This window comes from Sebastes umbrosus, chromosome 8 (assembly GCF_015220745.1).
Source record: "Sebastes umbrosus isolate fSebUmb1 chromosome 8, fSebUmb1.pri, whole genome shotgun sequence".
Lineage (NCBI taxonomy): Eukaryota > Metazoa > Chordata > Actinopteri > Perciformes > Sebastidae > Sebastes > Sebastes umbrosus.
The window spans coordinates 20,549,061-20,576,173 of NC_051276.1; the positions used below are offsets into that span (position 1 = coordinate 20,549,061).

Here is a 27,113-nt window from a genome sequence, read left to right on the forward strand (position 1 = left end):
GTACATATATCAGTATACAGCGCGGCTTGGCCCCAGGGTGGAAGCAGGCAAGCAGCTTGAATCTGCTTGGAAGAATCAGTGCTTCAGTGATCCTCTAGAGTGATTAAATACAGTATTTTGTCTTGGAAATGGTCTCCGTCTTATTCCTATTCATCTTGCACTGCGCCCTACACTTTTTCCTCCTTCTCTCTCTCTTTCCTATAAATGCAGCAGAGCCTTAGCCATTTCTGAATGATGAACTGGTGTTAGCACCCCAGCAAAAGTAAATAACCAAGCCTATGAATTATTGATGGAGTGCAGGACCTTTTTTTCCGTAGACCCATCTTGATGCTCTTAAAAGCTCTCAGTTGCAATGCTGCTTCCTTATCTGTGTGTGTTTGTGTGTGTGTGTATGAACTTGGAGAGCTCATCTGCAATATGTGTACTTGGTTCTTGTTTTTCTGAACAATGCATGTGTAGAGACCCGTAGTGGATTGCATCTCATTTTAAAGTACTCTCGAGTGTAGTGCATCCGGGCCTTTTAGGCAGTACACACACACACACGTATGCCTACACCAGACTTCAACTTGACGGTACCCTGTGGAGTTTCTGACCACTAGTAGCACTACAGAGCAATGTTTTATGTGTGGGTCAACGTTTTGTTTGCCCGAGCACACAGGTGACGGGATACACATGCCTGCAATGGTTTTGAATTATTCCACTGATCTACAGGTGGCGGTAACGCACCAAGAAATGCAGCAGTGTCCCAGCAAAGGCTGAGAAGAAGAAGAATGCTCACAAGTAAACATGGAGGTTTCAAACTTAAATATCGGCTTTGCAAATGTTTTACAGTAGGAGGAAGGAAATGCATTCAACATGATTTTTAGACCTCAAGGTTATACACAATTGAGTAACTCTGAATGTAAACAGAAACTTTGTTTAGGTACCTTTAACTCAGAGAGAAGTCACAACAATTAATTTGTAAATTAATCACACATTTTGTATCTGTTCAAAATGTACCTTAAAGGGAGATTTGTCAAGTAATTAATACTCTTCTCAACATGGGAATGGGCGAATATGCTTACTTTATGCAAATATATGTACATATTCGTTATTGGAACTGCAATATAGGTACTGCATTTAGCATAAAAAGTATGCTTAAGTCATAACAAGGCAAACTCAAGACCCAACAGGCAACAACAGTAGTCAGTGTGTCAGTGTGCTGACTTGACTATGACTTGCCCCAAACTGCAGCCCAACAGGCAACAACAGCTGTCAGTGTGTCAGTGTGCTGACTTGACTATGACTTGCCCCAAACTGCATGTGATTATTATAAAGTGGGCATGTCTGTAAAGGACCCATTTGAAAATGGCGAGCTAGTATGACATTGGTTGGTACCAATGGATTCCTTAGATTTTCTAGTTTCATATGATGCCATCTTCACTCTAGTTTTAAAACTGAGCCCGCTACAGCCTCTGACAGATTGAACATCACACAAACAATATGCAAAACTGCAGGTTTAAAACTGGTGAAAGGAAACTGCCTACTCTTAAATCCTTATTATAAAACCGTGTGATTGCTTTGAGGATTTCTTTTTATAAGAGCTGAAGTTAAATACTCCCACCAAAAGATTCCAGTCACAATCACTTTGAACAAAAATTAAGTATTTTTGACAGGATGTTCTTTGAGTTTTTTTTGATAATAACATGTTGTGCTTGTTAGGAGATACCTTAGCTTCTGCCCTCTTATGCTAGAAGCAGAATCATGCAACATGAGAAGAATGATCAAACAGCTGATGCAAACAGGGAGTGTAATATAGAGTCACTGAATGAACTGTACAGTAAGACAGTAATTCTCTGCGGCTGATATCACCGCGGACAATTTTGCTCACTTCATGATGTAACATAAGAATTGTTTCAGCAATAAGTTTACACTCTCCAGCATACAGTATGTGGAGAGATCATGAGATTCAGTGTTAAGATGAACACATCGGAGTCATTTGGCTTAGCCTGTTTTGTGACTTGCTTGATTCTATCAACTGTTGTATTTAGTTAGTTTTAGTTTTAATATCATTCTGTAGCTTCCCAGTGGTGTTTCTTATGTATTTGAATCCAAACATTCACATTTGGTTCAAGTAGGTTCGTTTTAGTGTCAAAATACTATTTTCCCAAGCCCTTCTAAAAACTTTTTCCCGCATAACCATGATGATGCTGCTACATACAGTACATTATATATACAGCCTTATAGTCAGTGTATTAAGGTTACATACAGTAACTTAGATGGTGGTCGGCACGGCCCCAGTTTTGAGAAGCAGATGAGAGTACCGCAAGGAAAGCTAAGCAATGTACTGCTGTGTGGACATCATGTTAGTTCGGATCCGAAAGTCACACAATAACACAAACTAACTGATCGATGCAGCGGTAGACCAGCAACTCCTGTGTGCCACGAGGTAAAAGTACTGCTTTTGTGAATGTAGTCTGGTGACTATGAAGACAGCGATAAAACTGCTTCAGTTCCCTGTAGGAAAGGGCTGTCTGCAAGGATTAAAATATTCTAAATATACCGTACACTTAAACTAATATATATATTTTTTTAGGTGGCTAAAATATATTTTTATGCTGCTCCCGTCCACAGCCGCTTTACCTCACATCAGACAGCTCTTTCCGGGAACTGAAGCAGTTATATAGTCTCTTCAAAACCACCAGACTACATTCACAAAAACAGTAATTTAACCTCGCAGAATGGGGGAGTATACATACAACCCCACTTCAAAAAATCTGAACTAACCCTTTCACTTATTTCCAAATTTAGCACAGCTATCATTGACTCAGCTAGTTCACATTATTCATAATCTTATTAATTAGCTTACTATGGTAACCTACGTCACTGCTTTTTCCTAACGGCTGAGTGGGCGTTTCCATTTGGAAAAAAAAAGGAAAAGAACGCAGATGGACCTGCCTTTTAAACAATAAGGTAATTTAACTTTATGGAATAAACAGAGAACTAATATAACCGCTACTGTAGCATCCTGTGTATATGCATCATTTACAATTTTTTTTTAACAGAATTTATTTACATTTTCTAACACTTGCTATACTTTAACATATGTGATATTTATTGTATCTCAATAATATTTGATTGTTGAGGCTTCCGAGGTAATAGAGCTGAATCTAGGTAGAGTTATCTGTAGAATTGCCTTAACTAATAACGGCATTATTTGTGTACACTGAGGTCAATGTGCTGTCGTACAATTCTGAATAAATAAAGATTGTACAGCATTTCCTCATTCTCTACATTTGTGCCATTCATATTCTTAATTGAATTTCATTACTCCGCCAATAATGCATTTCACAGCAACGCATTGTGACCTCATCTGAAATTCATTATCTGCACGGTAAACATTTATTTTTTTTGCATACATATTAAACTCTTTTGCACCAAACAGCGTGCTGCTTTACCTCGGGTCCTTTCAGCGTCTTGCTTCATTTGCATGTGCCTCATATTTGTTTTAGCCCCTCAGACTGTTGACGTGGGGTAATGCAATGCACATGGAGACAGACAGTCTCACACGCCTGCCAGCCCCTCCGTATCCAGCCGTCCGTCATGTTAATGGCTTTAAACGCTGGCGCTTTGCATCTCTTTCATGGAGGCTAAAGCATCATGTGCTGCCGCCCTACAGCGATGTAGCACCAGATAGTCTGCTTAATTATTTAAAATATCAATGAATTAAATAGTAACTTTGGATTTTTTATCATCCAACTTGTGGGATTTTGATTGGTCAGCTATATAATGTATTGGCCTCTTTGGCCCATAGACTGCCCAGTGCTGCAGCATTTTGATTAGTCACATTAGACTGTATTACCACGATAAATTATTCAAACCTCTATTTCTCTTCTAGTCTGCCCAGTTTCAGTATACTGTACTCCACATACACTCTGAGCACCTCATTTTAGATTTTCATTCATTTCCTCTTCTACGACTAACTTGCCCATTGTGTTTGGCTTCCTGTAACTGAATGGAAGGACTTCAGTGTGTTTTCTACCAGCTCCACACTCAGCCCTTTTTCACTCTCTTTCACATTTCACACCGATTCTCACCTTCCACTCATTGTTCAGCCTGTGAATGACTCTGACACCTTATCCAACCTCCTGTTCCTTTACCAGCTGGTTTAGAAATAAACAGGGTAGTGGTTTCTGTGTTGGCAGTGCCCCTCTGATCTGGCGGCTTGTAGGCGGCGTACAGCGCTGCCTGCTGCTCCAGATGCTCAAAATTACGCCGTCCACACTGCAGCCCCCTCGCTCCCCCAGACTGCTCGCAGCTGCCACTGAAAGGCTGGGATTTCATAGACGCTCAGTCGGCGTTTCTTCACGGGCAGCGTGCACAAAATTATTCTACATTACTGCAGTTTCAGCACATCCGAATCTTGCTCAGCGCTCTCTTTTAAAGACTACTCTTGACACATTTGAATAAGATAATGAACGAAGCAAATGTTGGAGCACAGATGGGGTTTTTAATGTTTCAGTGCTTCATGAACACGGCCCAATTACTAAAACACAGATAAGATGTGCAGTAAAGGAGCCGTCACTTTTCTCTCTTACTTTGACATTTGCTCACACATAAAATCGTAGCTTTTGGTCCAGTGAGAGCTCCATTTGAGGGGGTCATCTGAGCTTAGCACGGCAATTAATCCTGCCACTCATCAGGAGCTTGCTTGAGAGTGGCAGTGGGTTATAGTGGAATTATGCTCTGCACTAATTAGCGGTTAGCATTGACAGTGTCAAGGAGAAATAGTGAGCTGGAGCGTTATCATGTGACAGCAGGGACAGAAGAGACTGGCTGTTAACGCCGTCTTTTACACACTTATCACTCAGAGAGGAGTAGATGTCAATATCCTACCCCCCCAATTCTATCCATTTCTACATTCATGCACATTTCTTTACAACCTTCCTCTTTCCTGTTCGCCTTTTTATCCATCCTTTTCTCCTCCACCCTTTTCTTTTTCTTGTCACCCAGCCAGCCCTCTGGCTGTGCTCCTCACAGTTGCCATGGTAATCATATAGTTTCTCATCTCTGTAATGTGATGTCTTATTAGGTTTCATTGGGGCGTGTGTCACTATTTTATTTCACGCACCATTTGGTGAGCCTTCAGTCTCCCGTTGAAAAACCCTCGTGCCTGAGAGGTGAGCAGTGAGTGCACCGACGGCGAAGTGTACGTATGCGAGGGTCCTGATGGAGAGGAAGAGGACAAGATTGAGTGAGACCGAGCGAGAGATATGTGGGGCAGTGCCTGCTGGATAGCTACACTATATTTCCTTCTTGGTTCACAGTATTAGCTTGTAGAATAGATATATGAATAGTAATGTGAAAGGCGTGCTTGTCCCTGGGTAGCCCTGTCTTTCTCTCTGTTCTGTGAGGCTGGCACACCAGGGAGGGGTTTCAGCTGCTACCCAGCAGGAGGCACTGTGTGTGTGCTTTCAACCATCCACTGAGAAAGCACTTTATTCGCAATACTGTGTGCCTACTGTATCTCCATCTGTGTTTGAAAGGGTTTTGTAGATGGGTTAGTTGATGTGGACCATTGATGATCCAGTGGTGGGAGAGCTGCTGCTGCTGCTGCTGTAGACACATTCCTTTCATTTTCCTCCTCTGTAGATATGCACAGTATTTGTGCTATAGCTTCATAATCAATGTTTTCTCACAATGGAGGCCTGTGTGTCTGTTGAGAACACGTCCTTTTGAGTTGTCAGTATGCCTTGTATTGTTCTCCTCTGTGTGTGTGCAATTATAAGCAGTGCTTTGAACGGCTGTTAAAAAAAAGCGGTGGGAAGGGGGCTGCAGTCGATAGCTGATCAATATTAGCCCAGATGCCACTGTCAAACACATCAATAGAGTTTCTCCAACGGTGGTTTTTATCCCCCACCGTGTATTAACTGCCTTATGTCACCCCACAGGGCCTTTTTAAAAATTACCCTCCTTGCTTCATCTGTCCTGTCTTTGCAGATGTGGACCTCCATAAGCGGCCTCTGTTGAGAAGTGACAGCTACGACTGTGCGATTGTGGCTATTGAACTGGCTATTGGAGTGGTAATTGCACATCGCCACTTCTCTTAATTTGCACAGGATTGCGGCAGCCGAATGAAGCGGTTCTGCTTCTCACCATTTTCAATTTGAAAGTACTCCACATTTCAGTGGGGGGTGAGTGTTGAAATGATTTTCAGCAGCCAAGATGACGTTTGTGTTTCATACTTGAAAACTGCCTATTTTCTGGTGGAGGTGCTGAAGCTGGCATCCCATTATACTGTTTTTTTTGCAAGACCAGAACATTTTGAGTGGAAAAATTAGATCACATATAAAGAGCCATTTAATTAAGTGTGCGGAATAACAATCAAGGCGGCGTATCATATCTCTCTCAGTGGAATCTTTTCATATCTCGTGCATCTCTGTTTGATTCGGTTAGTCAAATATTGGACTAAACTGAATTAAACTAAATGATGATATGGAAAGTATAACCATGTGTATGTTTTTACCTTTTGGACTCTGTGCATTGGCCTCATAACAACATATGGTTTAATTTACACAATCTCCACCCACCAAACTGTGCTGGAATAGAGCTTTGAAGTTCCCTTGTAGTCCCTCTTAATAATGCTCTCAGAAACCTCCTTTTGGCTCCGTGGGCGAGGAGGCAGGTGACAGAAATACCATCTTCCTGTGTGTGTTTGTGATGAGACTTGAGCACCGAAATACCTTGTGTACAGTCGGCGTTTGGGCTTGTATACAGAGCTTTGGTTAAACCATGGCGAACTAGGTGAAGCAGGGTTTGGGTTTGTTCTCTTGGGGTGCACTTGTTTTTTTTTTAATGTATCCTAGCCAAGCTCATATAGGAGGGATGGTGTGCTTTGGGTGGCATCTGTTGTCTTTCCTTCTCCTCTGGGCTCCATGCCAGGCATGTGTTTGTCAGATGGCAGTGCCGGTAAGATGGAGGCTTCTAATATATCTTGACACATTCGCTCCGCATTCTCCTTGACTGGGTCATTTGTAGTATTTTGAGACCATGGCACGTTCTAATTTGCACCTACATTCATCACAACTGAAATTAAAATGTTGCCCTCTGAGCACAAATTTAGTAGTGTTACACCAGGAGCAAGGTCTGTTCAAAGAATATAATTAGCATTTCACCCATAATAGACCTGGACTTTATAGCTTATAACTTGGCATGATATGCTGCCCTTAAAAATATGTTTTGTATCTTTTGTCTCTTTACAAATTCAAACAAAACAACTTAATTGACCTTTTGGAAAAATGCAAACAGTTTGTGATGATTAGAGATTGACTGTGGACAAAGAGGTGTTTAATTACTTATGTCATGCAGAAAAAGCACAATTTAATAATTCATGCTCTCGGTTTATTATATATTCTGTCTCTCTCCCTCTTGTAGAGGGCAGCAAACAACTTTGGTGCCTTCAGTCAGTCAGACGTTTGAAGAAAATGATGAAGACATTTATGACGTCGCCCCAGAACCCGGGAAGCTGAGTTTTTATGAACTGGATGATCTCAGTAATATCATCAAAGTTGTGAAACAATGTATTATCCTGTAAAATATATTTTCAGGGATCTCAAACCCACGTATCTCAGTCCAAGTTCAAAATATAACCGTATAAAATCCAAGGGATGCGTAATGAGAGTGTGAAGGATACACACAAGAACGACTAATGGCATGAAGGTGATAAGATATGCTAAATCTCATGCATAAATTATTAATTCGAGAGCACAAATTATTAAATTGTATGCAGAAATTACAAATTTAAGGAGCACAGATTATTAAATAGTGAGCACAGATTTTCTTTTTTTTTTTCTCTGTGACATGTTAGCTTGATTGGGTATCGGTCTCTTGCCAAAAATTATAAGAATATCAATGCAAGACTGTTTCTTTTTACTTTTACTTTTTTCAGGTGAATGAGTAGTATTCTCCTCTCGCTCGCTCACATTAGCAGCTGCCACAGAGGTGCCCTTTAGTAAAGCACCTAACCTCAAACTGCTGCAGTAGAGCTGAACATTGATCAAGATTGAGAACTGTTCTCACACTGCAAAGGAGGAAGGTGTTGATGTAGGTGACCGTGTAAATGTGAAGTAGGAAGATTTTAAAAGAATACTTCACCAACAAAAGGAACATTTGTACATCAATCACTCACCGCGTGTTACCTTGAATTCTTGAAGAGCCTCCACGGTGAACGGAGAATCAAAAACGGAGAAACGTCTTGATGAATTGAAATAAATGGAACCGCGTTTAGCAAAACGATATCAAAACGCTGTGTAAAATGTGATATTTGAAGGTGTCCACTCTTCAGCTCTCTTCTCTGCTTGGGAGAAGCAGGAGCAGATTTAGGTCAGGGAGATTTGGGGGTGGCAGAGCAGCTGGAGAGCTTGTTCTGGACTGTCAAAGCTGCCCTGTATACCATCTGGATGGGCTGATAGTGCTGCAAAGCCAGTTATCCTCTTTAGAGAACTGTGGATCTGCATAGCAAGAAAGCCTCAGATGCAGCTCCACCTCTGGTGCATCAAAACTTCAGGTGATAATGACATGCCTATCACATTACCGCTCTACTCCTTTTATACCTTTTGTTACTCACACATCCAGTATGAGCGAATGGCAATTCACCTGCATGCACACTGACACACAGACGCTAATGTAACCTGGCAGAGCGTTCACCAAACAGCCAGGACTTTGTGAATACATTGACAATTCGCCCTGAGCTCCAGAAAGTATTTTCTCCTCTCAGCAGCTAAGAACAATCTCACAGATTTCTTCCTCACCTTCAGCCCTCCTCATCAGTACAGTCGCGCCCCGGACGTCCACACTGTTCCCAAAGAGTCACCCAAGCAGTCACAACTTTCATGCTCAGAAGCAGCCCTTTATGCCTCGGTAATAATCGCTACAGACTTATGAAGATAGAACACTTAACACTGAAAGCTTTCACAGCCGGGAGTCACTTGTCAGATTTGAGAAGTGTAACGCAAGTTTGGGTCCTCAGATATCAGCGTTTGAGCGTTGGTGTGAAAGCATCAGCTTCCCCCCTCATTCTGCCTCTATGCTGCTCACATTTCTCTCCGGTTCAGAGGGTTTCTGATAAAGCCAACTGAACAGAAATGCCTGAACAGGGAATACAGTTGATGGGAAAATCCACTTTTTTATCCCTAAATCCACTTCTTGTTGAGATGCCATTTACTGTAGTAATCGCACCTCAAGCACCACTTCTGCTCAGCCTTTTGTGGAGCTCTCTTCCCTGAGTGGAAGGTGTAAATGAGCATCGCACCTCTCAATTGATGCTGGTTATCGTACCTTTGGTTTCATCTCTAAGTGTTAATAAATTTTGCGTCGATGTTAATGAGCGCATAATCCACTCTTAATGCCGCCTACTTGCGTGTGTTTTTTTTTAGTCAGTGTGGGTTGTGAAGCCCAGACAGTGATTTACACACTGTTGAACAGCTGGTAGTTTTTTCTACGCAGTGAAATTGATCAAAGGTGCTCAAATCTTGATGCTAAACTGTGGCTTCCCATATGTTATCAGATCTAGGCTGGTACCAAGGGAGGTAGATTTTCTGATCTTTCTTTTATTCATTATTTATGTACTCTGCCATTAGGAAAACACACACATGAAGCATTTTACAAATCGTCCTTTGAGATGTTTGTGTGACTGCGTTCTAGCTATATATAGAATCCATGCAGTTTACAAAGTATGAGATTATAGTTGTTTGCTCTTGCGCATTACGTCATTTTGCTTATCTCTACACGGACCACACACTGTGTGCAGTGAGCGTGATGAAAGACAATGGATGATTGATGCACGCAGAGCATCTACACATCTGTTGTGCTCCTCCGGGGGAGTTTTTGAGGGATGCCCAGCCCCTTTGAGAGGTGCTGGGGTGTGGGAAACTGCAGTTGGGACGCGACGTGGAAACTCGGCAACTCTCAAACTCAAGCTTTCACCAGCATTACATCATCCCTCGGCCGTTTTCTACAACCACATCAAACGGTCCTGAGGCGAGGCTTGTTGACAGGGAAGGGCAGTAGATGGGCTCCACTGGGCTTTTGGTTCTCTGAAACCTGGTATTCTTGTATTCATGTTTTCGGGCACCTGTGAACTCAAAGTCTGACCCAAAACAAATGGGATGATTAAAGTTTAAAAGACGTTCAGCTTCGACAGCCTGTTTGCCAAGTAAGAACGTGTTTAGTTTGACAATATTGCTGTATCGAACATCGTTGCATCTTTATTCATTTCAGTGATGCCACTGTGTTGGCAGAGCGCGAGTCCTGACTCAGAGGGCTCTAGCAAAAAAAACAGTTGAAGTGTAGACCATGCGGCAAACTCCTTTGGTGACAAATAAAGCCAACGTGGAAGTGCCAAAAACTACAGTGCTGCAAATGGCTACTTGAGGTTGGCTCCAAACGGCAGTCAATCCCCATGTTAAAATGCTCAAGTTTACAGCAGAAATAAACACGTTTACAGCCTGGTCCAAAAAAGTTTTTTTTCTTTTATCTCTTTAGCTAATTTCCCCTTTCATGACAACTGTACGGGTGTGAATTTTTAAATAACTCCCCATTTAAATTATATTAAGACTTGAAGTTGGCCGTGAATTAAGCTGTGTCGCCACTGCCAAGATGGCGACGGCCGGAACTGCCCACTTTGCGCTTCACAACGGCTCTTCAGAAACGTTTGGGTGACGTCACGCAGACTACGTCCATATGTCTATGGATTAGACGTGATACAAAAACTTTCTTTAATCGTGAAGCCCAATGTTACTGCACACTTCTCTGGTTTATCAGTGAAGTATATGAACTACACTGCACACTGGATTCTCTATTAATAGTGACATAGTGTTGGCTGACTCATATGAACAGGTCCAATGTGCATCAGCAGGTCTGGTGTATGAAATGTCTGTATCATCACTGCGCTGAATTGGTCATGTGTCGTCCATGTCCAGGCCCCGTCTCACTCCCTCTTCCTGTCCTTGCAGTTCTGGCACTCATAGAACTGAAGTTACATTAAGTAACTTCTATTTTTCTACTAATTGTTTTTTTTTGCTGTTGCACCTAAGATTTTGCCAGATTTGCCCGATCAAACGATACTGCTGCGATAAGTTTGCAGAGTGGTACAATCCTTCCTCATTGTATTATAAACCACTGTGCAGTGTGTTTGCGTCTGGTAGTCGTTAAAGTCATTGATGTATTACTGAAGCCGGAGCTCCTGGATTGTATTTTATTATTTCATCGGAACCTGTAGCAACAGGCCCGCACTAAGGGCCTCTGTATGCTTAAATAAACCTATTGGATGACCTCTCCGACATCAGGAATAGGAGGGGTTCCATTTGACGTCTTTCATGTGGGCAATCTGGTGCAACGTCATGAATGCCTTTGAGAAGAGACTGAGTAGTGCAAGCCGTCATCTCTATTTGTATGGTTCATTGCTTGGACACCACAGAAGAAGAAATGCAAAAGTTAAAAATTTATATATAAAAAAAAAAAGATCAGGGTGGCAGTAATGATTTTTCCTTCAATTGTGGCCAATCAGAACAGGTATATACATTTTTGTCACGTCTTACGACCTAGCTGGTGTCAAGAATACTGAAGCCTTAACGCAGCCTCTTGTGTTTTTGTAAAGCATCACTGTTTTCATCCTGAACACCCGCTAAGATGTTTATGGTCACCGTTCAACTCTGTCACTTGTGTTTATCACCTGGTCATGACTCAACTCCATGAAGTGATTCAATTGTAAGCTAATAATAAATCCAGAAAATAGGCCACTGTCACATTAAGTACCACTGCATGCATCTTAATATCGCGTAGCCTTTAGTTACGAGTTGCCACAAATTTTTATTAAGTGCTCCGACAAAAGGGCATGACATAGTTAGGGAATAAAATATGGCTGATTGAAGTCGCTGTTTTTCTGATGTGTCTCAGTCGGCTGCTGATGGAGATGTTGTGATGTGATGAATGCCAAATTGAGTCCGATGAAGTGATGAGTCACAGAGGAGTGTGTCAGCACTGAGGCCCAGTGAAGGCTGTATCTGTTTCTGGCCGGGCTGGATACCGGAGGGAGGGAGGAGGGTGTGCAGCGCAGGGTGCGGGTGGTGATGGATGAGGACCGAGCAAGAGAAGGACGAGGCATGAAATAGAATGAGGATGAAGGACAGAGAAGTCCTGGCCGGCACTGGGGAGGGGGAAGGAGACTGTGAGACAGAGATGGAGAGACTGAGAGTGGAGAAAGAATGAGGGTCAGAGAGAGACTAACCTACTCTCAAAATTGCTGATGTTTGCTTCTCTGAGCTGCACGGCCGCTTCACGCTTAAATTTGCATTTACTCAGACAATATCAGGCAAACAGCATCAGGGAAGTATTCTTCCTCAGCTGTCAGACCTGTGAAGGTCAACATGTCAATGAAGAAGACACTGGAAGGACAGAAACCTCTGCTAACACTTAATAACTAACGAAAACTAACTCCGTTTTTTGATTTTTTGATCATGAACATGTTCCCTATTCCCTAAGATATGGAAGCAAATTTCTGTCTGTGTTTATTTAAGCAGAATGGCTAATAAAACATAGTGGTCTACCACTAAAATTGCATCAATCTGGCCGCAGAATTTTGTGTAAATTTGACATATTTTGAGTGTAAACATAACTTAATTTATAAGATTCATAAGTGTAGTAAAGTAGATGTTTAAGAGGCACTATGGAAATGGAAATGTAGACATTTTGTGTCTGAGGATACATATTTTTTAGATTAAGTTCATTTGAGGAAAATATCTTTTTATTTATAAATGTTTAAAGCTTGGTTCAATGCCTTTCGATTTTCTACCGCAGGGGGCTCTGCTAAGTATATTTGAGTATTAAGTCTTTTAGCCCTGATCAAAATGTAACAATTATTGCATTAATATGAAAGAACATTATCCTCATGTATTAGGAGGACTTTCGTTTTGTAGAGTGAAGAAATGCCAGATGAAATACAGTATATAAAGATGTATTGCAATTTAAAAAAAAAAACAGAAAGTAGTGTTTTTGCACAGTACGCAACACATTAAAAATCCATGTCTTAACTTCTCAACCAGCACCAAATTATGCTATATCTGCGTGCTATTTGCTCTCCAACATGAACTGGGATTGAAGATGAAGAGAACGATACCCTGCTGGGATGGAACAAACCCAGCGGGCGGCGTAAATCATATTTTTTTTCTCCACCTTATTTCGAGGATGATCCAAGATTGAGCACATTCATATTCTTTACAGTGTCATAGTAATGTCAACGTAATTACTTCACCGTTCACATTGTAGCATGGAAAAGAAAAAAAAAGACCCTCTCCTGTGGGCTTTTTTAACCCCATTTTCTAATGACCTTCCAAATGGTCATCTATACTGGAAGTCCTGCTGTGGATCGGAGAATTACTGCTGAATTGTGGGTAAATGAAGCTTTCGTTCCGGCTGTGAGCTGTCATGATCTGTTTGAGAAAAGCGGGATTGTAGTCATGCGTGCACACATGCTCACATACAGTGTACACACACACACACACACACACACATACACACTGTGGAGGCAAAGGCAGAAGGATTCATCAGTCATTGAGTCACGCTGAGGGTGGCAGCTTAAAGCAAGCAGTGTCCTTTCTGTCTCTTACAGTCCCTCTTACTTTCTTTCTCATCCATTAGTCTGTCTGTCACTCCTCCTCCCTTCTCACTACTATATCCACTCCTCTCTCTCTCTCTCTCTCTCTCTCTCTCTCTCTCTCTCTCTCTCTCTCTCTCTTTCTCTTTCTCTCTCTCTCTCTCTCTCTTCCTGGCCATCGTAGGGTGGCCTGACCTTCCTTGGGTTGTCTTCCTGTCTGCAGCAGGCCAGCAGGGGAGAGGGGCCGGCTGTTACCGGGCCAGCCAGATGGCGGGGTCTAGCCCGGGACTGGAGACTCGGACTGGGGCAAACCCACTGGCCAAACTGGTGACTGTGGCAGCAGACAGGAGCTCTGTGGGAAGCGGCTTCAGCGCCACTGTAACTCCCCCCACGGTCAAAAAGATGCTAATTAGCTCTCTTTAGCATTCGGACAGGTGAAGTGAAACTCCTGGATTTGTGCTGTAGCTTTAGCGTAGAAGTGGAGTCACAGGTTTGTCCCGGCGCTCTTTCACAGTTTCACTGTGGACTCTCAGCTGACAGGAGGCTGAGCCGGAGTGGGGTGAAGATGATTCGAGGAGAAAACCGATGACAAGGAGGTTTGACAGCAGGGGAGGAAGTTGGTGGGGGTGAGAGGCAGCATGTGTTGAGGAGTTTGATAGGAAAGGACTTGAGCGTTCCTGTCCTTGGAGAGGAGTCAAACCCCCCCCCGCCCCCCTACGACTTCCTTCTTCTGCTACATCACCTCCTGAGCCTCTACACGATGTGTATCAATAACACAAGCTGCTTTATTCCTGGTGAAGTCTTCGCCGCACCTTGTCCCGAGGATATCCCGTAAGCCACTCGTTAACATGGCAAATCATAAAGTATGCTTTACGTAACCCTCGTTTCAAAGGAGGCAGAGAGCACAGCTGTTTGACTCAGCCACTCTCAAAACGCCGGCTGCATGCAAATGAAGTCATCTTTTGCTGATACATTAAAGCGGGGCCTGTTATCAGAGCGGTCAGGGCGAGGGAGGACAACTAACAACAGCGCTGCTTTCCTGTAACTGAGCTCTCCGTATTCAAACCCATCAGTCAGGTGTTGAGATGAAAGAGAGGCCTGCCTGTGCTACATGGCTAATTTAAGGGATTAACACCTGTTCTACCAAGGCAGATTAATCCTAATCCTGCTTTAACCCCTTTGATCTGAAGTCGGAGTGATTTAAGAAGTAGACTGGCTTAATCCCTTCACAACAGTGACCAGAAACTACAGGTACACGCTGGCTTCACGCTACAGTATTTACTGTACCACAACTTTGTGTTCATTTACTTTTCCCTTTCTTACTCCGCAAAGGGAGTCATTACTGAATCCTCCCTCTCCACTTCAGAAGGGTTAAATCACATGCGCTCTCACAGTGTTAGATTAGTAAGGGTAGGCAGAGCTGTCGTTGGCATAATAAGCCTTTAAGTATTAAGGTATTATAGCCTGATCATTGAAGGAAAAAAATGTTTTGTTGAAGCAAAAGCCACAGTATCTGGTCTGGCTTTGGCTCAGCCCTGCTTAGCTTTTATAAATCTGCATTTTAACAACCGCAGTAACCAAACGAGAAGCTACAGAGGATCTCAGCAGAAGTAGTTAAAAAATTGGCGCTATTAATTGTTGTAGTCTGTTGAAGAGATCATCAGTCATAAATTGTGGCTTTAATGTGCTTATTATGATTACCAGATTGTGCTGTGTGACTTGAGTGTGTGTGTGGGTGTGTGTTTGTGATGGTAACACATGGATACATTTGATAGGAGAGACAGAGAAAGGAAAAAAAGAGACTGTGGGAGAATTTAGATAGATTTGGTGTGGTGACGATGGTGGGAAGAAAAGGTAATTGAAAAAGAGAGGTATGAGTTTGGTTTTGGGGTTTTCTAAATGAGGGACCAGAGATGGGTGGGTCTGACCACAGCATGATTTTGTGTGTTTTTTATGTGTGCGTGTGTGTATTCGCATTCGTGGAAACAGATAGACACAACACACATCTGAATACATTGTCCTGCTCCGTCTCTATGTTTAGTACATAGACGGAGGAGGACCACACACAGAATCTCTGTCTCATGCGTCGGAGTATGTGGCAACGCTGTTATTATTGATCCTGCCGCAGACGTCAAACCCCAGCGCCTATTTTACTGCCGGCCTGATTTAAACAATATGCTGGAGCCTGTTTCATCCATGTCCAAGACCGCTGAATTATTAAACACATCTCTAAAGCAAATGGTCCTTCCCTTTGCATAATGTCTTCACACAAATCTACTGTTGAGCGTCTCCAGGGGATAAACAAGCCCTTCTTCATTAGTGTAATTGGGACTAGAAAAAGGAAAAGAAAAGAAAATTAGAAGATGGGATTTAAAGAGAATAAAAAGATCATAATCATATGCCTTTATCACGCTGTGTGTGAAGAATCATTGATTAAACACTATAATGTCTCAAAAGGAAAAGCTTTCAATAACATTTTCATTATCACACACTTTACAGAATACAGATAAGGGTGTTAATGTTTTTTCTCTGTGCGACTAAAGATGAGCTTTTGGGTGCATCGGGAAAAAACATTTACACTCCGGGGGCCTCCACAAATATCTGTGAATGTTCGGGTGTATGCATGCACGGATGTTCTTTATGTAGATGTAACAACACATCACAAATTAACTCTAATTCACACATGAAACCTGGCAGTTTTGTCTCGGGATTAGCAGTCAGGGACGTAGGAGCCAAAATCCATATATTTATACAGTTATTATAGCATCCCTTTATTGTGTACCATTCACACTTGTTTTTACTAATTGCCTGGCTCATTCAATTATGTTAACAATCTGGTAAAAACTGAATGACAGTTGTGGGCAGTATGTGTTGGTGGAAATGGGTGTGTTGACTCACTGACTCATTTCACAAATGGTTAAATGGTGGCAATTTCCTTGGCTTGTTGTCTAACTTTCCACCAAATGTCACTAAAATCTGTTAAGTAGTTGTTTTTTAAAAAAAATGCTTCATAACAAAAGTACAGTCATTTTTTTTGTCAGATGTAATGAAGCAGAATAAGCACATGATGTGGGTAATTGAAAGCGCTTACTTATAATGAGGTGAGTTTTGTGTGAAAGTGACACATTTAGTTTTTGATATTTAGTGATATAGGCTTTGTTGTTGTTGTTCCAGTTACAGTATACAACTATTCTGGTGCAATCATGTGTGTTTTGACATTTTTTGGACAGCCATTTGCCTCCTTTTATACACATTCAGAAACTTATTTTAACAGGCATCTCCTATTCCAGCCCATTCTCTTTCCCAGGGCGTAAAAATACCGATGCTTTGTCATGCATCCCTCGGTGTGTAAATACCGAGACAAGGCACCCTTTTGTGCCTGTATGAGGCACACCGGCCTTTCAAGTAACTACAATGTAAACCCATCTACGGCAATAGGAAATGCTCAGAGAAAGTGCTCCGGGAATGTGGTAATGCAGTTTAAAGAGCGAAAAAACACACATAAGGAGGGCGGGAGGGTTGTTGGATGGGTCCAACAAACACAGGGCTTTCATCCAGGAGATCGATGTTTGTGTCTCGTGCGTTAAGTTTCAATTTCACTTTACAAGCATCTGTTTGTTTGTATCTTGTAGTCACAACCTTAAGCTTCACTTTCACTTTACAAACGTAGTCATTTTAAGCCCAACCATGACGTTTTTTTCCTAAACCTAAGTAAGTGGTTTTGTTACAACGTTATGCACGTATTTACGGCGACTGTAAAGTGATGCCAAGTGTTCTGACAAAGCGTCAGTATGTGATGAAATGGGATAAGAACGTGTTGCCTATTCCAACTAGTAAAAATAGCAATTGTATTTACTTCCAGGATGAACCTGGGTCTCTATGTTGCTGAGCGAATGTTTTGCCCTTGACTTCATGTGAATTGGTGCTTCTAGATGGGCTCAATGTTGTCGAGTGTGATGTGATCTGCCTGCAGCGCACATTACTGAGCAATGCAACCCGCCCACCAGCAGATGTTGAATTAAGGGCACTGAAGAAAGAAATTTGAAAAATGTGTATTTGTTAGAAAACACCTTGTGTCATTCAAGACCTAATCATCCCACTGTTTATTAAACTGCATAGTGGGTAGTGATGCCTCCAGCTGAACACCTGACTCATTCATCCTGGTGTGAGTGAGTGTGAGTCTACTCTCGAGATGAGACACTCTGCTCCCCGTGGACAGGACCCAGCAAACAAATAAGATTTGGAATGGTTTTCAGGGCTCCGTAACATCAGCCTTTGCTCTGGGGCACGTTGGGTGGTCAGTGCATGTGACCTTCTCATAGCGGGGCTCCCTAACCCCCATCCATCCCTATTAGAGGACACTTATCAGGGACAGCAGCCAGAGTGACACACTCCCAGCTGGGCTTCCCTGGAGAAAATGCTGTGCAGTGCAGGGAAAGATCCCTACGGTACACTGAGGTGTGTGTGTGTGCTCTGAGTATGGGTGCGTGTGGAGTTGTTCTCTGCAGATAGGACCCTGTGACTCCGAGATATGCACAGGCTCATTAATTAGAGCCTCTCATTATCCCCCCTCAGGCTCCAGACACTTAATCAACACCGAGCTCCAACTAAGACACACGCATGCATGTACTTACACTCACACACACACACACGCTCATGCACACCCGTCTCACATGATCCACAGCAGGCTAAATTCTGACACAACATCATCCAAGAATAGAGCACTGTAAAAGAGGTGAATGAATGAATGCTGATGAGGGTTATTTGTTTTCGGTGATGTACGGCACAACAGAGTGGGTGGGTGTCATTGCTGTTTAACACTTTTATTATTATAATGTTGTTAAGCATTTCAAAACAGATTCATCCATCTGTCACATCTTACAGTGGAAGCAATCTGTCAGACACTGTAAATTATATTCTCCTGTTATAAATTTCCATGTTGGAAATATAATAAATTAGTTTTTAACGGCCCTCTTCGTTATTTATCGTGCATTTGGGTGATGTTTTTTGTAATATTTTTCTTTAATATAGTCATTATTATTTATATGTATGCTCTCTTCCATACAAGCATGAAGAAATGAGACCTTGGAAAAGAGTGGACAATATTTTATGTGTGCGTAGTATCACATTGCATATCGCTATGTACACACGTCTGTGCATGTGGCATTAGGGTACATATCTCTGTGCTCTTCCTGTGGAATTTATTGCCTTGAAACTCCAGCCCTTGTAATTAAAAGGCTGCTGTTTATTCAAACGGGTGGCAGATAGCGCACAGCGACACTCCAGTGTCATGACTTAAGAGCAAGCGTCTGTGTGAAAATAAATTATCATCACACATTCAGGAGAGCTTTTAGAGTGTTGCTCCTCGGTGGGGTTTTTAAAGGCACAATGAGTCTGATTTTCCTTAAAAACTGTTTAGACTTGTACAAAAAAAATCCTTCTCAATCATCACTTATGCACAACTAGAAGTGTGTGGTGGTATCTGTATCTGGAGAGATCCTGCCCTCTGCCTGTATTTTCTTATTTTGTTGTGTTCGGGATGTTTCTGGATGTCTACCATCCAAGAGGAAGCTACAAAAATGGCGGAAAACCTCAAATATAGCAAGGTGAAACGCCAAGTAGACAAAGTTCGTTCCAAAACGAGAGTGAATCTGAGGTTGGCGTTCACCCATTAGCGAGCACCGTAATCCCCGTTGAGCCGGGGAGGAAGGGCCAACTTTGTTTACAAACCGCAACCGACAAATCCTTCTCATTGTGCCTTTAATTAAAGACCTTTCTGACAGTTTTATTTTTTTCCAAACAGCCTCTGTTACTGCTGTATCCCCTGGTTGATGCACTTTTCACACCATGTGGACTTATTAATAAACACACAAGCAGCCAGATACATCCTGGCTAATGATCAGCTGTGTACAAAATTGTATTACCCACACCAGATGTGATGGTTTCATGAAGATAGATTTCAGTTAGACATAAAACGTCACAGGTTCCACAGAGCTGTCTGATTTTTGACTTAAATCTTAAAATGGAACTGATTTGTTATATGTAGCCATATTAAAATGTGGCTGATTGAGCTGCAACCTCAAGCTACTAAGTGTTCATTTGGAAAATATGTGCCTTGTAAAGAAATGTAACCGTTACAAGGACATTTTACTAGGAACATTTTGTGATTAAGTGAATCAATAGCAGTAACCAGAGCCGACCCTGCCCATTAAGCGATACAAGCGGCCCCCTGGTCTCTGAGGCCCCCTTAGAAATGATTCAAGACAATAACAAAATAAAAATGTAACTTCTAAAAACTGACATTTCATGACATTTTTGCCAACAAATAATGACAAAACAATAAGCTCAGAGACGGGCAAAATGAACAATTTATGTAGGCGAAGTAAATAATTTGCTATCCCCTACGAAACGAGCGCTCCCAGGATTCTGTGGTTAAAAGAAAAATCCCATTTTGCGGTTGTATTAGATATGATAACTTAAACAAAATGAAAACAATAACAAAAGTCAACACAAACTGGGATAAGTATCTTTACAAGCTGTTCTTCAACAGTTTGCTTGCACTGCAGCTCATGATGATTCAAAGGTGCTAAATTTGAAATTCAGGACATTAATGTAGCAGAAAACAACTGTTTGCTATGTAAAGATATAGAGGAGTAATGTCCACCTGAGCAGAGAGTGAAGTCACTATCCCTCTGTGTGTGTTGTAACTGGACATACCCAGTCTGGTCGCTCATTTTAGTGCATGTGAGGTGCCCTGCTGATTAACGAATCACTAGAGAAGGACCATTCAAAGGGTTAATGGGTGATACATAAATGCTGTAGCTATTTACTCTAGTAAATTTAAGGATTGTGTTACTGCTAATAGGTCCCACTTTAGTCTTTACATGCTTATTTGTACATCATTATGTGTCCTTTAACTAATATATTTACAATACACAAGTTGGTTCAGTGCCATGTGAAGTGGCATCACGTTGCAATGAGGGGGGCCCCCAAACCAAATCCTGCTTAGGGCCCCCAAAAGTTCAGGGCCGGCACTGGAAGTAGCATTCCTAAGGGTTGCTTGTACCTTTAACTATATCCCTTCACATTGCCCAGTCCAGACTATTGTTAGCATACCACAACATAAGCCATGTTTTCCTCTTTTTGTCAGTTGTAAGACAGCTGACATTGGAAACACAGCTCTTAGTTCTGAGACAGCCCTAGGGTGATGAGATTTTAACATTTAACATGAGTCAGTCTTTATTTTTGTCCAGCAGCTGTCTCATCCAGAGCCGAACTTAACTCTTTAGGCCACTCTCTAACCCATCTTTATGAAACCAGCCCGTGATCACAACCTACAGTGGAGAGACATTTTTGAGGGCATGATTGGCAAGAACAAGAAAAGGAAGCGCACACTTTTTAAATCGGCTCCAAGTTGTGGAAAATGAAAGAGGGGGTTTTTTGTTTCCCTCTGAAGGCTGTGGAGTCTGATTTCCTGTGCGGCTCTGATTGGGAAAGCAGAGGCACGCACAGGGAGTCTGCTTCTGTATGGAGATGCCAGATGACAGGCTTCACTGCGAACAGACTGTTGCTGAACAGCACGCTGAAGTGGCCTTTGATTGATCATCAAACATGCCTTTTATGAAACAATCGCTTGTGTAAACCTGTTTTAGATGGTGGGGACTTCAATGTCTGTGTGTGAGCGTGTGGTTGAAAGAGAACATAAATGTAAATACAGGAGTCAGTCACTAGCTGGCCATATGAATAAAGGTGATCTATCAAAAAAATATAGATACAGTAACACATAAACACACAAAAACCTCCTTTTGACTACAAATGTGTGCTTTGATCACAGTGCTTGACCACCGAGTGTCATTCTTCTTGGGTGCCAGCTGTGGCTGCGGAGGTAATGTCAAGCATTTTGTTCATGTTCATCCATGTGGACATACCAAATATCTCATGGACACCCTGTGCACAGCAGGAGTTTGTCCATTAGGCCATATGCCAGCTCACCCCCCCCTCCTCCTACTTGTCTTTTGTTATCTGAGTGACCCTTAGGTTCACTGCGGACCCAGCTGACCCTGAAGAGACATCAGCTTATTGACCAACTCGCAGCTCCATAGAGTCCATTAACCTAAACCAATTTAAATCACACGCTTATTGTTTAAAACTAATTTCACCTCGCTTCTGTATCGACCATTTCTTTGACTCACCCTTCCTTCCTTCACTTTGAGATAATTCCTCATGAATAAACAATAATGTTGTTAGTGTATTAATGCTGTCACATATCCAGCGATGCATATTTTGGTTTTGTGCTGCAGCAACGTGGGTTAAGCACCAGTAGTAACTGTTGATAGCTGTTTTCCTTCTGTGACTGTGGCAGTGATTGTGGTGGGAGGTTTCTTACCAGAATAACCATGCCCTCTGTTTTGAATTTTATTCAGCGCGCTTCCACATTTAATGATAAAAAAAAAGTCTAAGCCTGGAAAAGCTCCGGGCAAATAATGCCCAACAAAAATCCTTGGCAATGTTATTCCTCTGATGGCCGTGTGCAGTAAAATATTGCACAGTGTATGATATGTGACAGCTGCTCTCAGAAGGAGGAAACGGGGAAAATGTACACAAACAGGGCTTTAGTTGTCTCCAGCGTCCAAGGCTCTCGGTCCTTTGTGAATCATGTCTTTATATGCAAGAATTCAATCTACTATTCCCACATAAATAATCAAGAACTGTAGCCTCTATAGATATCAAGGCAACGAGTTGGTGGAGTGTGATACTATTTGAATCCCCTTAGCTCATTAACACAAGTTTAAACTATGATGAGCTTGTGTAGCATTGTACGGTTTGAGCGGATGCACCTTGTTGTCACTTTTCTTTGTGTCAGAGTTTGAACTGTAGTAAAGCTCTTGAGTAAGAGATTTTACAACAATTTTAGCAAATCCTGCTCCACCGCTACACGTGCATGCGCGTACACTACACACTGCAGAAGAGTTAGTTTAGCTCTGAGAATATCTAGTGAATGTACAGTGGACCTTTGTGCAGAAATAAATGCTGCAGCTCCTCCAGACCAACAAAGGTTTCCCGTGTCTTGTGAAGTGACGGAGCTCCGCAGCGAGAAACGTTATCGTCTCCGACCGAATGCCGGTGTCTCCGTCCCACCGCGGTTGGAGACGATAACGTTTCTCTTCCTGCTTCAGCCGGAAAAGCCAACACTAGGATCAGCAGTGATTCATGGAGAGACCTTCGTCTGGTCAGCTAACATTACTGCCAAGCAGCTGAAATATAGAGTGATATTGTGGTTTTAGCTGACGTGTGTCGCCTCACTGTTTTGAGTGATGCTCGTTCATGTCTATGTAGAGCGAGCAAGCGCGAGCCAGACGCTGACTTTCGTTGACTTAATGGCCACAGGTGTCGCTGTTAACAAGCATTTCTGATTCTAACAAACAGTCCCTTTAAACAAATCAAATATGGACATTTAGTTAAGGTTTCATGATGTTCCAACAGCCTGTGGGTGGCCATATAGCACGTTTATTATAGGTCCTGCTACACGTTGCATTGTGGTAATAGAAAATCTGTTGAAAATACAGTTTAATTATTATTGTTATTTCTTTTCACGGGTTTTGTTGTGGTTTTGAATGTTGAGGTTGTTTTCTCTAAATGTACTTGATGGGTTTGTCTGTAAGCTCATCTACTTAAAAGTTGGTTTATAGACTGTTGTAATTACAAACAGTGGATTGCATTATATGAAAAAAAAGCCTTGAAAAAATAAAGTAGAAAATACAGTTTAATGTAAAGTGACAACTTTCACTTTGTAACCAAATTTAGTTGGGGACCTACATGCGAGGACCACCAAACAATGGGTCAGTATCGTGCGTATGCAGCATGTTGGACTGGCACAGCAGGGTGGCATGTGGCTAGAGTGACTCTTCAGAGGTTTAGTTCCTGGAAATGTGTCCTTGAGCAACACACACACACCCAAACCACAGCCTGCTGCCTCCTGTCTGGACGGCAGCAGCGTCAGTCAGCTCAGTGCGTAAAAGCTCTTCGGCACAACGTGTGTCCGGCGGCGCTATGACCCTGCTGCCTTCTTCTCCAGGCTGCTCAGCTCCAAGCGCTCCAAGTCTGGTAACTGCTGGTAAGGAAGTCATCTGAGACTGAGAGCTGTAGTCCAGTTTGTTGCTGTTGCTGGAATCAGGATATCCTTCCAGCTCCTCGCAGAAAATTCCAGGGATTTTTTTTGGTGCTTGTACCTCCTCCTCCTCTTCCTCCTCCTCCTCCTCCTCCTGCTGAAAGTAATCTCCCTGCTTGTCGTGCTGTCTCCACCGCTCTCTGTTGGACTGTTTTCTCCTCTAATACTTCCAAAAAAAGTGTGTTTTTGACCGCTGGAAAACGGGATTCGACCACTGTGATGAATATTTCTGCGTTTTGGCACACATCCTGTCGTTTCCTCTGGATCGAAGCGAGCAGATTGGACACAGCCTATCCGTCTGGACTAATGCTGTTGTAGCCTACTTACACTTAAAAAGTTTAAGAATACATTTTTTCCTAACACACAGTCTGGATCGGTCCTGGAGGCGCCGATCCTTGTGTTGAAGAGGGAGTGGGGTTCGTATAAGGGACTCATACTTTGGATTTACGCACAAGAACCTTTCCTCTCCTTAAACACTGTCAGTCGACACCATGCGTCTCTGATTTATTCCTGTGGATTTAACCGGTGTATATGATTTGTGTTGACTGCGCTGTCTCAACCCCCTAAAAATTGCCGCAAAGCTTGAGACTCTGCACATCACCACCACCATGCATCGCTTCTTGGAGAAAATCAGCTGCAAAATTGAGGGAAGTCGAGAGGCAGCATGACTCGCGCTCTGGATTTCTTTGCATCTACATTCCATTCTCGTATAATATCTTAATGCTGTTCAATTTTGGTTTACAAATATGATGAAATGGCAGCCCCGGAAGAAGGTGAGTCTGGCTGATTTATTTTTTATTATATCTTCTAATTATGGCGATAAATAAACGTTTCTCTGTTATGTAGAGCACAAGTTGGAAAGAGGGGCTGCTGCTCTTTCTATTCGTTTACTACAAAATGCAAGGACCTATAGATAGTCATATCCAGATCAGCACTGAACTGTAACCAAAAGAGTACTTTATAAGGATAAGCAAGTTTCTAAATCCTTTCCATTTGTGGCTATTTATACATTTTCCTCTCACTGTCCTTCTCAATGATTGTGAGAGACAACTGTTTCTCACTGTAATGTATAGGACATATAACATACCTGCTTATTAATAGTGCTCATCCAGGGCTATAATGTTGCTATATGTTAATCCTTTATTCCCTGACCTGTGTTTTGTTAATTCTGCACCTCTTAACAACATCAGACAGGCCTATACATTGTTTATCTGGACTAATCAAGACATCAGTGATTCATGTATCCTGTAGGGAATATCTGGAGTTGTGGGCACAAACCATGTTCCAAACCAGGGTCCAAATAGAAAACAACCTTTTTTTGATAATTGAATGTAGAAGAGTGAAAGATTTGCACCTAAAAGTTTCATAATGAACTGGCACCCCTCCCCTCAATACCTCCATCTTTTTAGAGGATTCTGTAAGAGAGACTAAGACATGTGTCTTGGTTTTCTTGTTTCCATGATTAGACACACGTTTTGTGAGACAAATTTGCATTCTGCATGCATTCTCTTATTGCCCCATTTTTCGTAGCCTTGGAGTATTACAACATGGAAAATATCTGAAAATCATCTGGGGTCTATAAAAAAATTGGTAGCACTGAAATGCCTATGGTTCGGATTTTTACCAGCAGGGGGCACTTGTCTGACAAGAAGCAGCCTTCCTTTGCAGAAGTGGGCTTTAACACTAGTCAAGAGTGAGAGAAAGAAAAAATGAAAGGATGAACAACTGTTTTCTGTCCTCCATCAAATGTTTTGCATCATCCTAAACTGTCTTTTTCCCCAAAAGACTTTGTTCAACAACAGCATAAACATTTGCAGGATTTTTTTCCTTTTGGCCCCGATATTTCTGCCTTCTCAGCTGAGACATGATGATGATGATGTCACGTCTTTACAACTACCCAGTATAAAGAGCACTATAGTTACCAGTACCAGAAGTAGTATAACCACCACCACTACTGGTACTGGTATAGGAGCTGAAATCCACTTCAGTGTGTATGATAACTAGCCATCTCTTTGCCTATAAATTAATTTCTGTTAGTTTGTTCCACATCAAGTGTCATTAATGTGGATGATCTCACCCCGAAAGATGAGATGAAAGTAAATAATCAAAACCAAGCTTCTTCTTAACGTTGAGTTATCAACAGAGAAAATAAAAGCTGTGAGCATGCACTAATGATTTCTACAGCTGTGGTTGTATCTGCCAGAATCATCCACAAGACCCCCCTTTGAGGACTAAAAGCCTCTCCTCACTGCAGGAATTGATTCCTGCCACACTGACTGCAGTCGTATGTGCTCAAGCTTAAAAATTCTTAAAATTAACACTGTCCTTCATGTGTAGATTTCTCTTTTCATCATAGATTTGTACTAAGATGAGCACACCAGAGACAGCACTCTCATCAAGGAGGGAAGTGGTTACTGTGTTTTGTGTGGTGTTGATTAATTAACCTGTTGGTCAGGTTGGATGCTGGATGCATACGTATGAACACAAGCACTCAGAGCAGTAAACACAGACACACACACACAGCAGTGCACAATATTTTAAATTACTTGCCATCCACATCGTGTGTGTATGACATTGCCTCTTCACCCTGGCCTCTGGTTTATTGCCAACGACGTCCTCAGACTAAGATATTGAACATAGCAGGCAGGACACTTGAATAAAAACAAGCTATTGTGCTCCACATGCTAAAGAAAGTGATTTCTGTAGAACGCAGTGCTCCCCTTTCAAAAGTGCACACACAATGATGCCACAAAAGATCCCTCAATTTCCCCATTCTGGCTTCTTGTTTATCCGCTTTTCAATCTGTCTCTTTACTCCACTTGTAGTTCGATGGGAATCAATAGAAAGTGTGGGAGAATCAAATTGATTCAGGCTGTGAGCGTCCTGTCCACCTCTTCATAATGGATTACACTAATGAGTCAAAAATGTTGAAGAGAATCTAGAGCTATTACCTTCATGTTGCCGGCAGATAGGTTTATCTGCTCTGGAAAGAGAAAGAGAGTAAAATCGTTTTATTTTCAGGGGATTTATGCGATTAACTTTTTATACTGTGCTTTTTGAGTTGCTCTGACCACCTGAGCCGATTCAGAGAGAGTGTCTATTACACAATGTTTAAATGTGGAAGGGGAGACATATGACTAAAGGCTTTCTGATAAAGGTTAGATAAGACTGTCTCTCTGGCCATAATCAATGTTTTCTGAAGACATAGCTTTTTTGAAAGCCAAGTGCAACAATGCACACATAGCCCCTTTTCCTTTTAAAGTAAAAAGACACTGATGTGTTAAGTTGGGGTAGGGTGGGTGTTACAGCAGCAGC

General features: G+C 42.1%; 1 protein-coding gene across 3 annotated transcripts in view; it reads left to right on the forward strand.

The window, feature by feature from the left end:
• LOC119492824 (tetratricopeptide repeat protein 28-like) overlaps positions 1-27,113 on the forward strand; it is a 177,878-nt gene that overhangs the window by 32,662 nt on the left and 118,103 nt on the right. Inside the window, exon 1 of one of the 3 annotated variants that reach the window (XM_037777602.1) lies at positions 23,518-24,571. The exons of the other annotated variants lie outside the window; for them this stretch is intronic. Within the exon in view, the coding sequence (XP_037633530.1) occupies positions 24,545-24,571 (27 nt within the window). The 5' untranslated portion in view covers positions 23,518-24,544. Of the gene's footprint in view, positions 1-23,517; positions 24,572-27,113 lie in introns of those variants that run through there. 3 annotated transcript variants of the gene reach the window in all.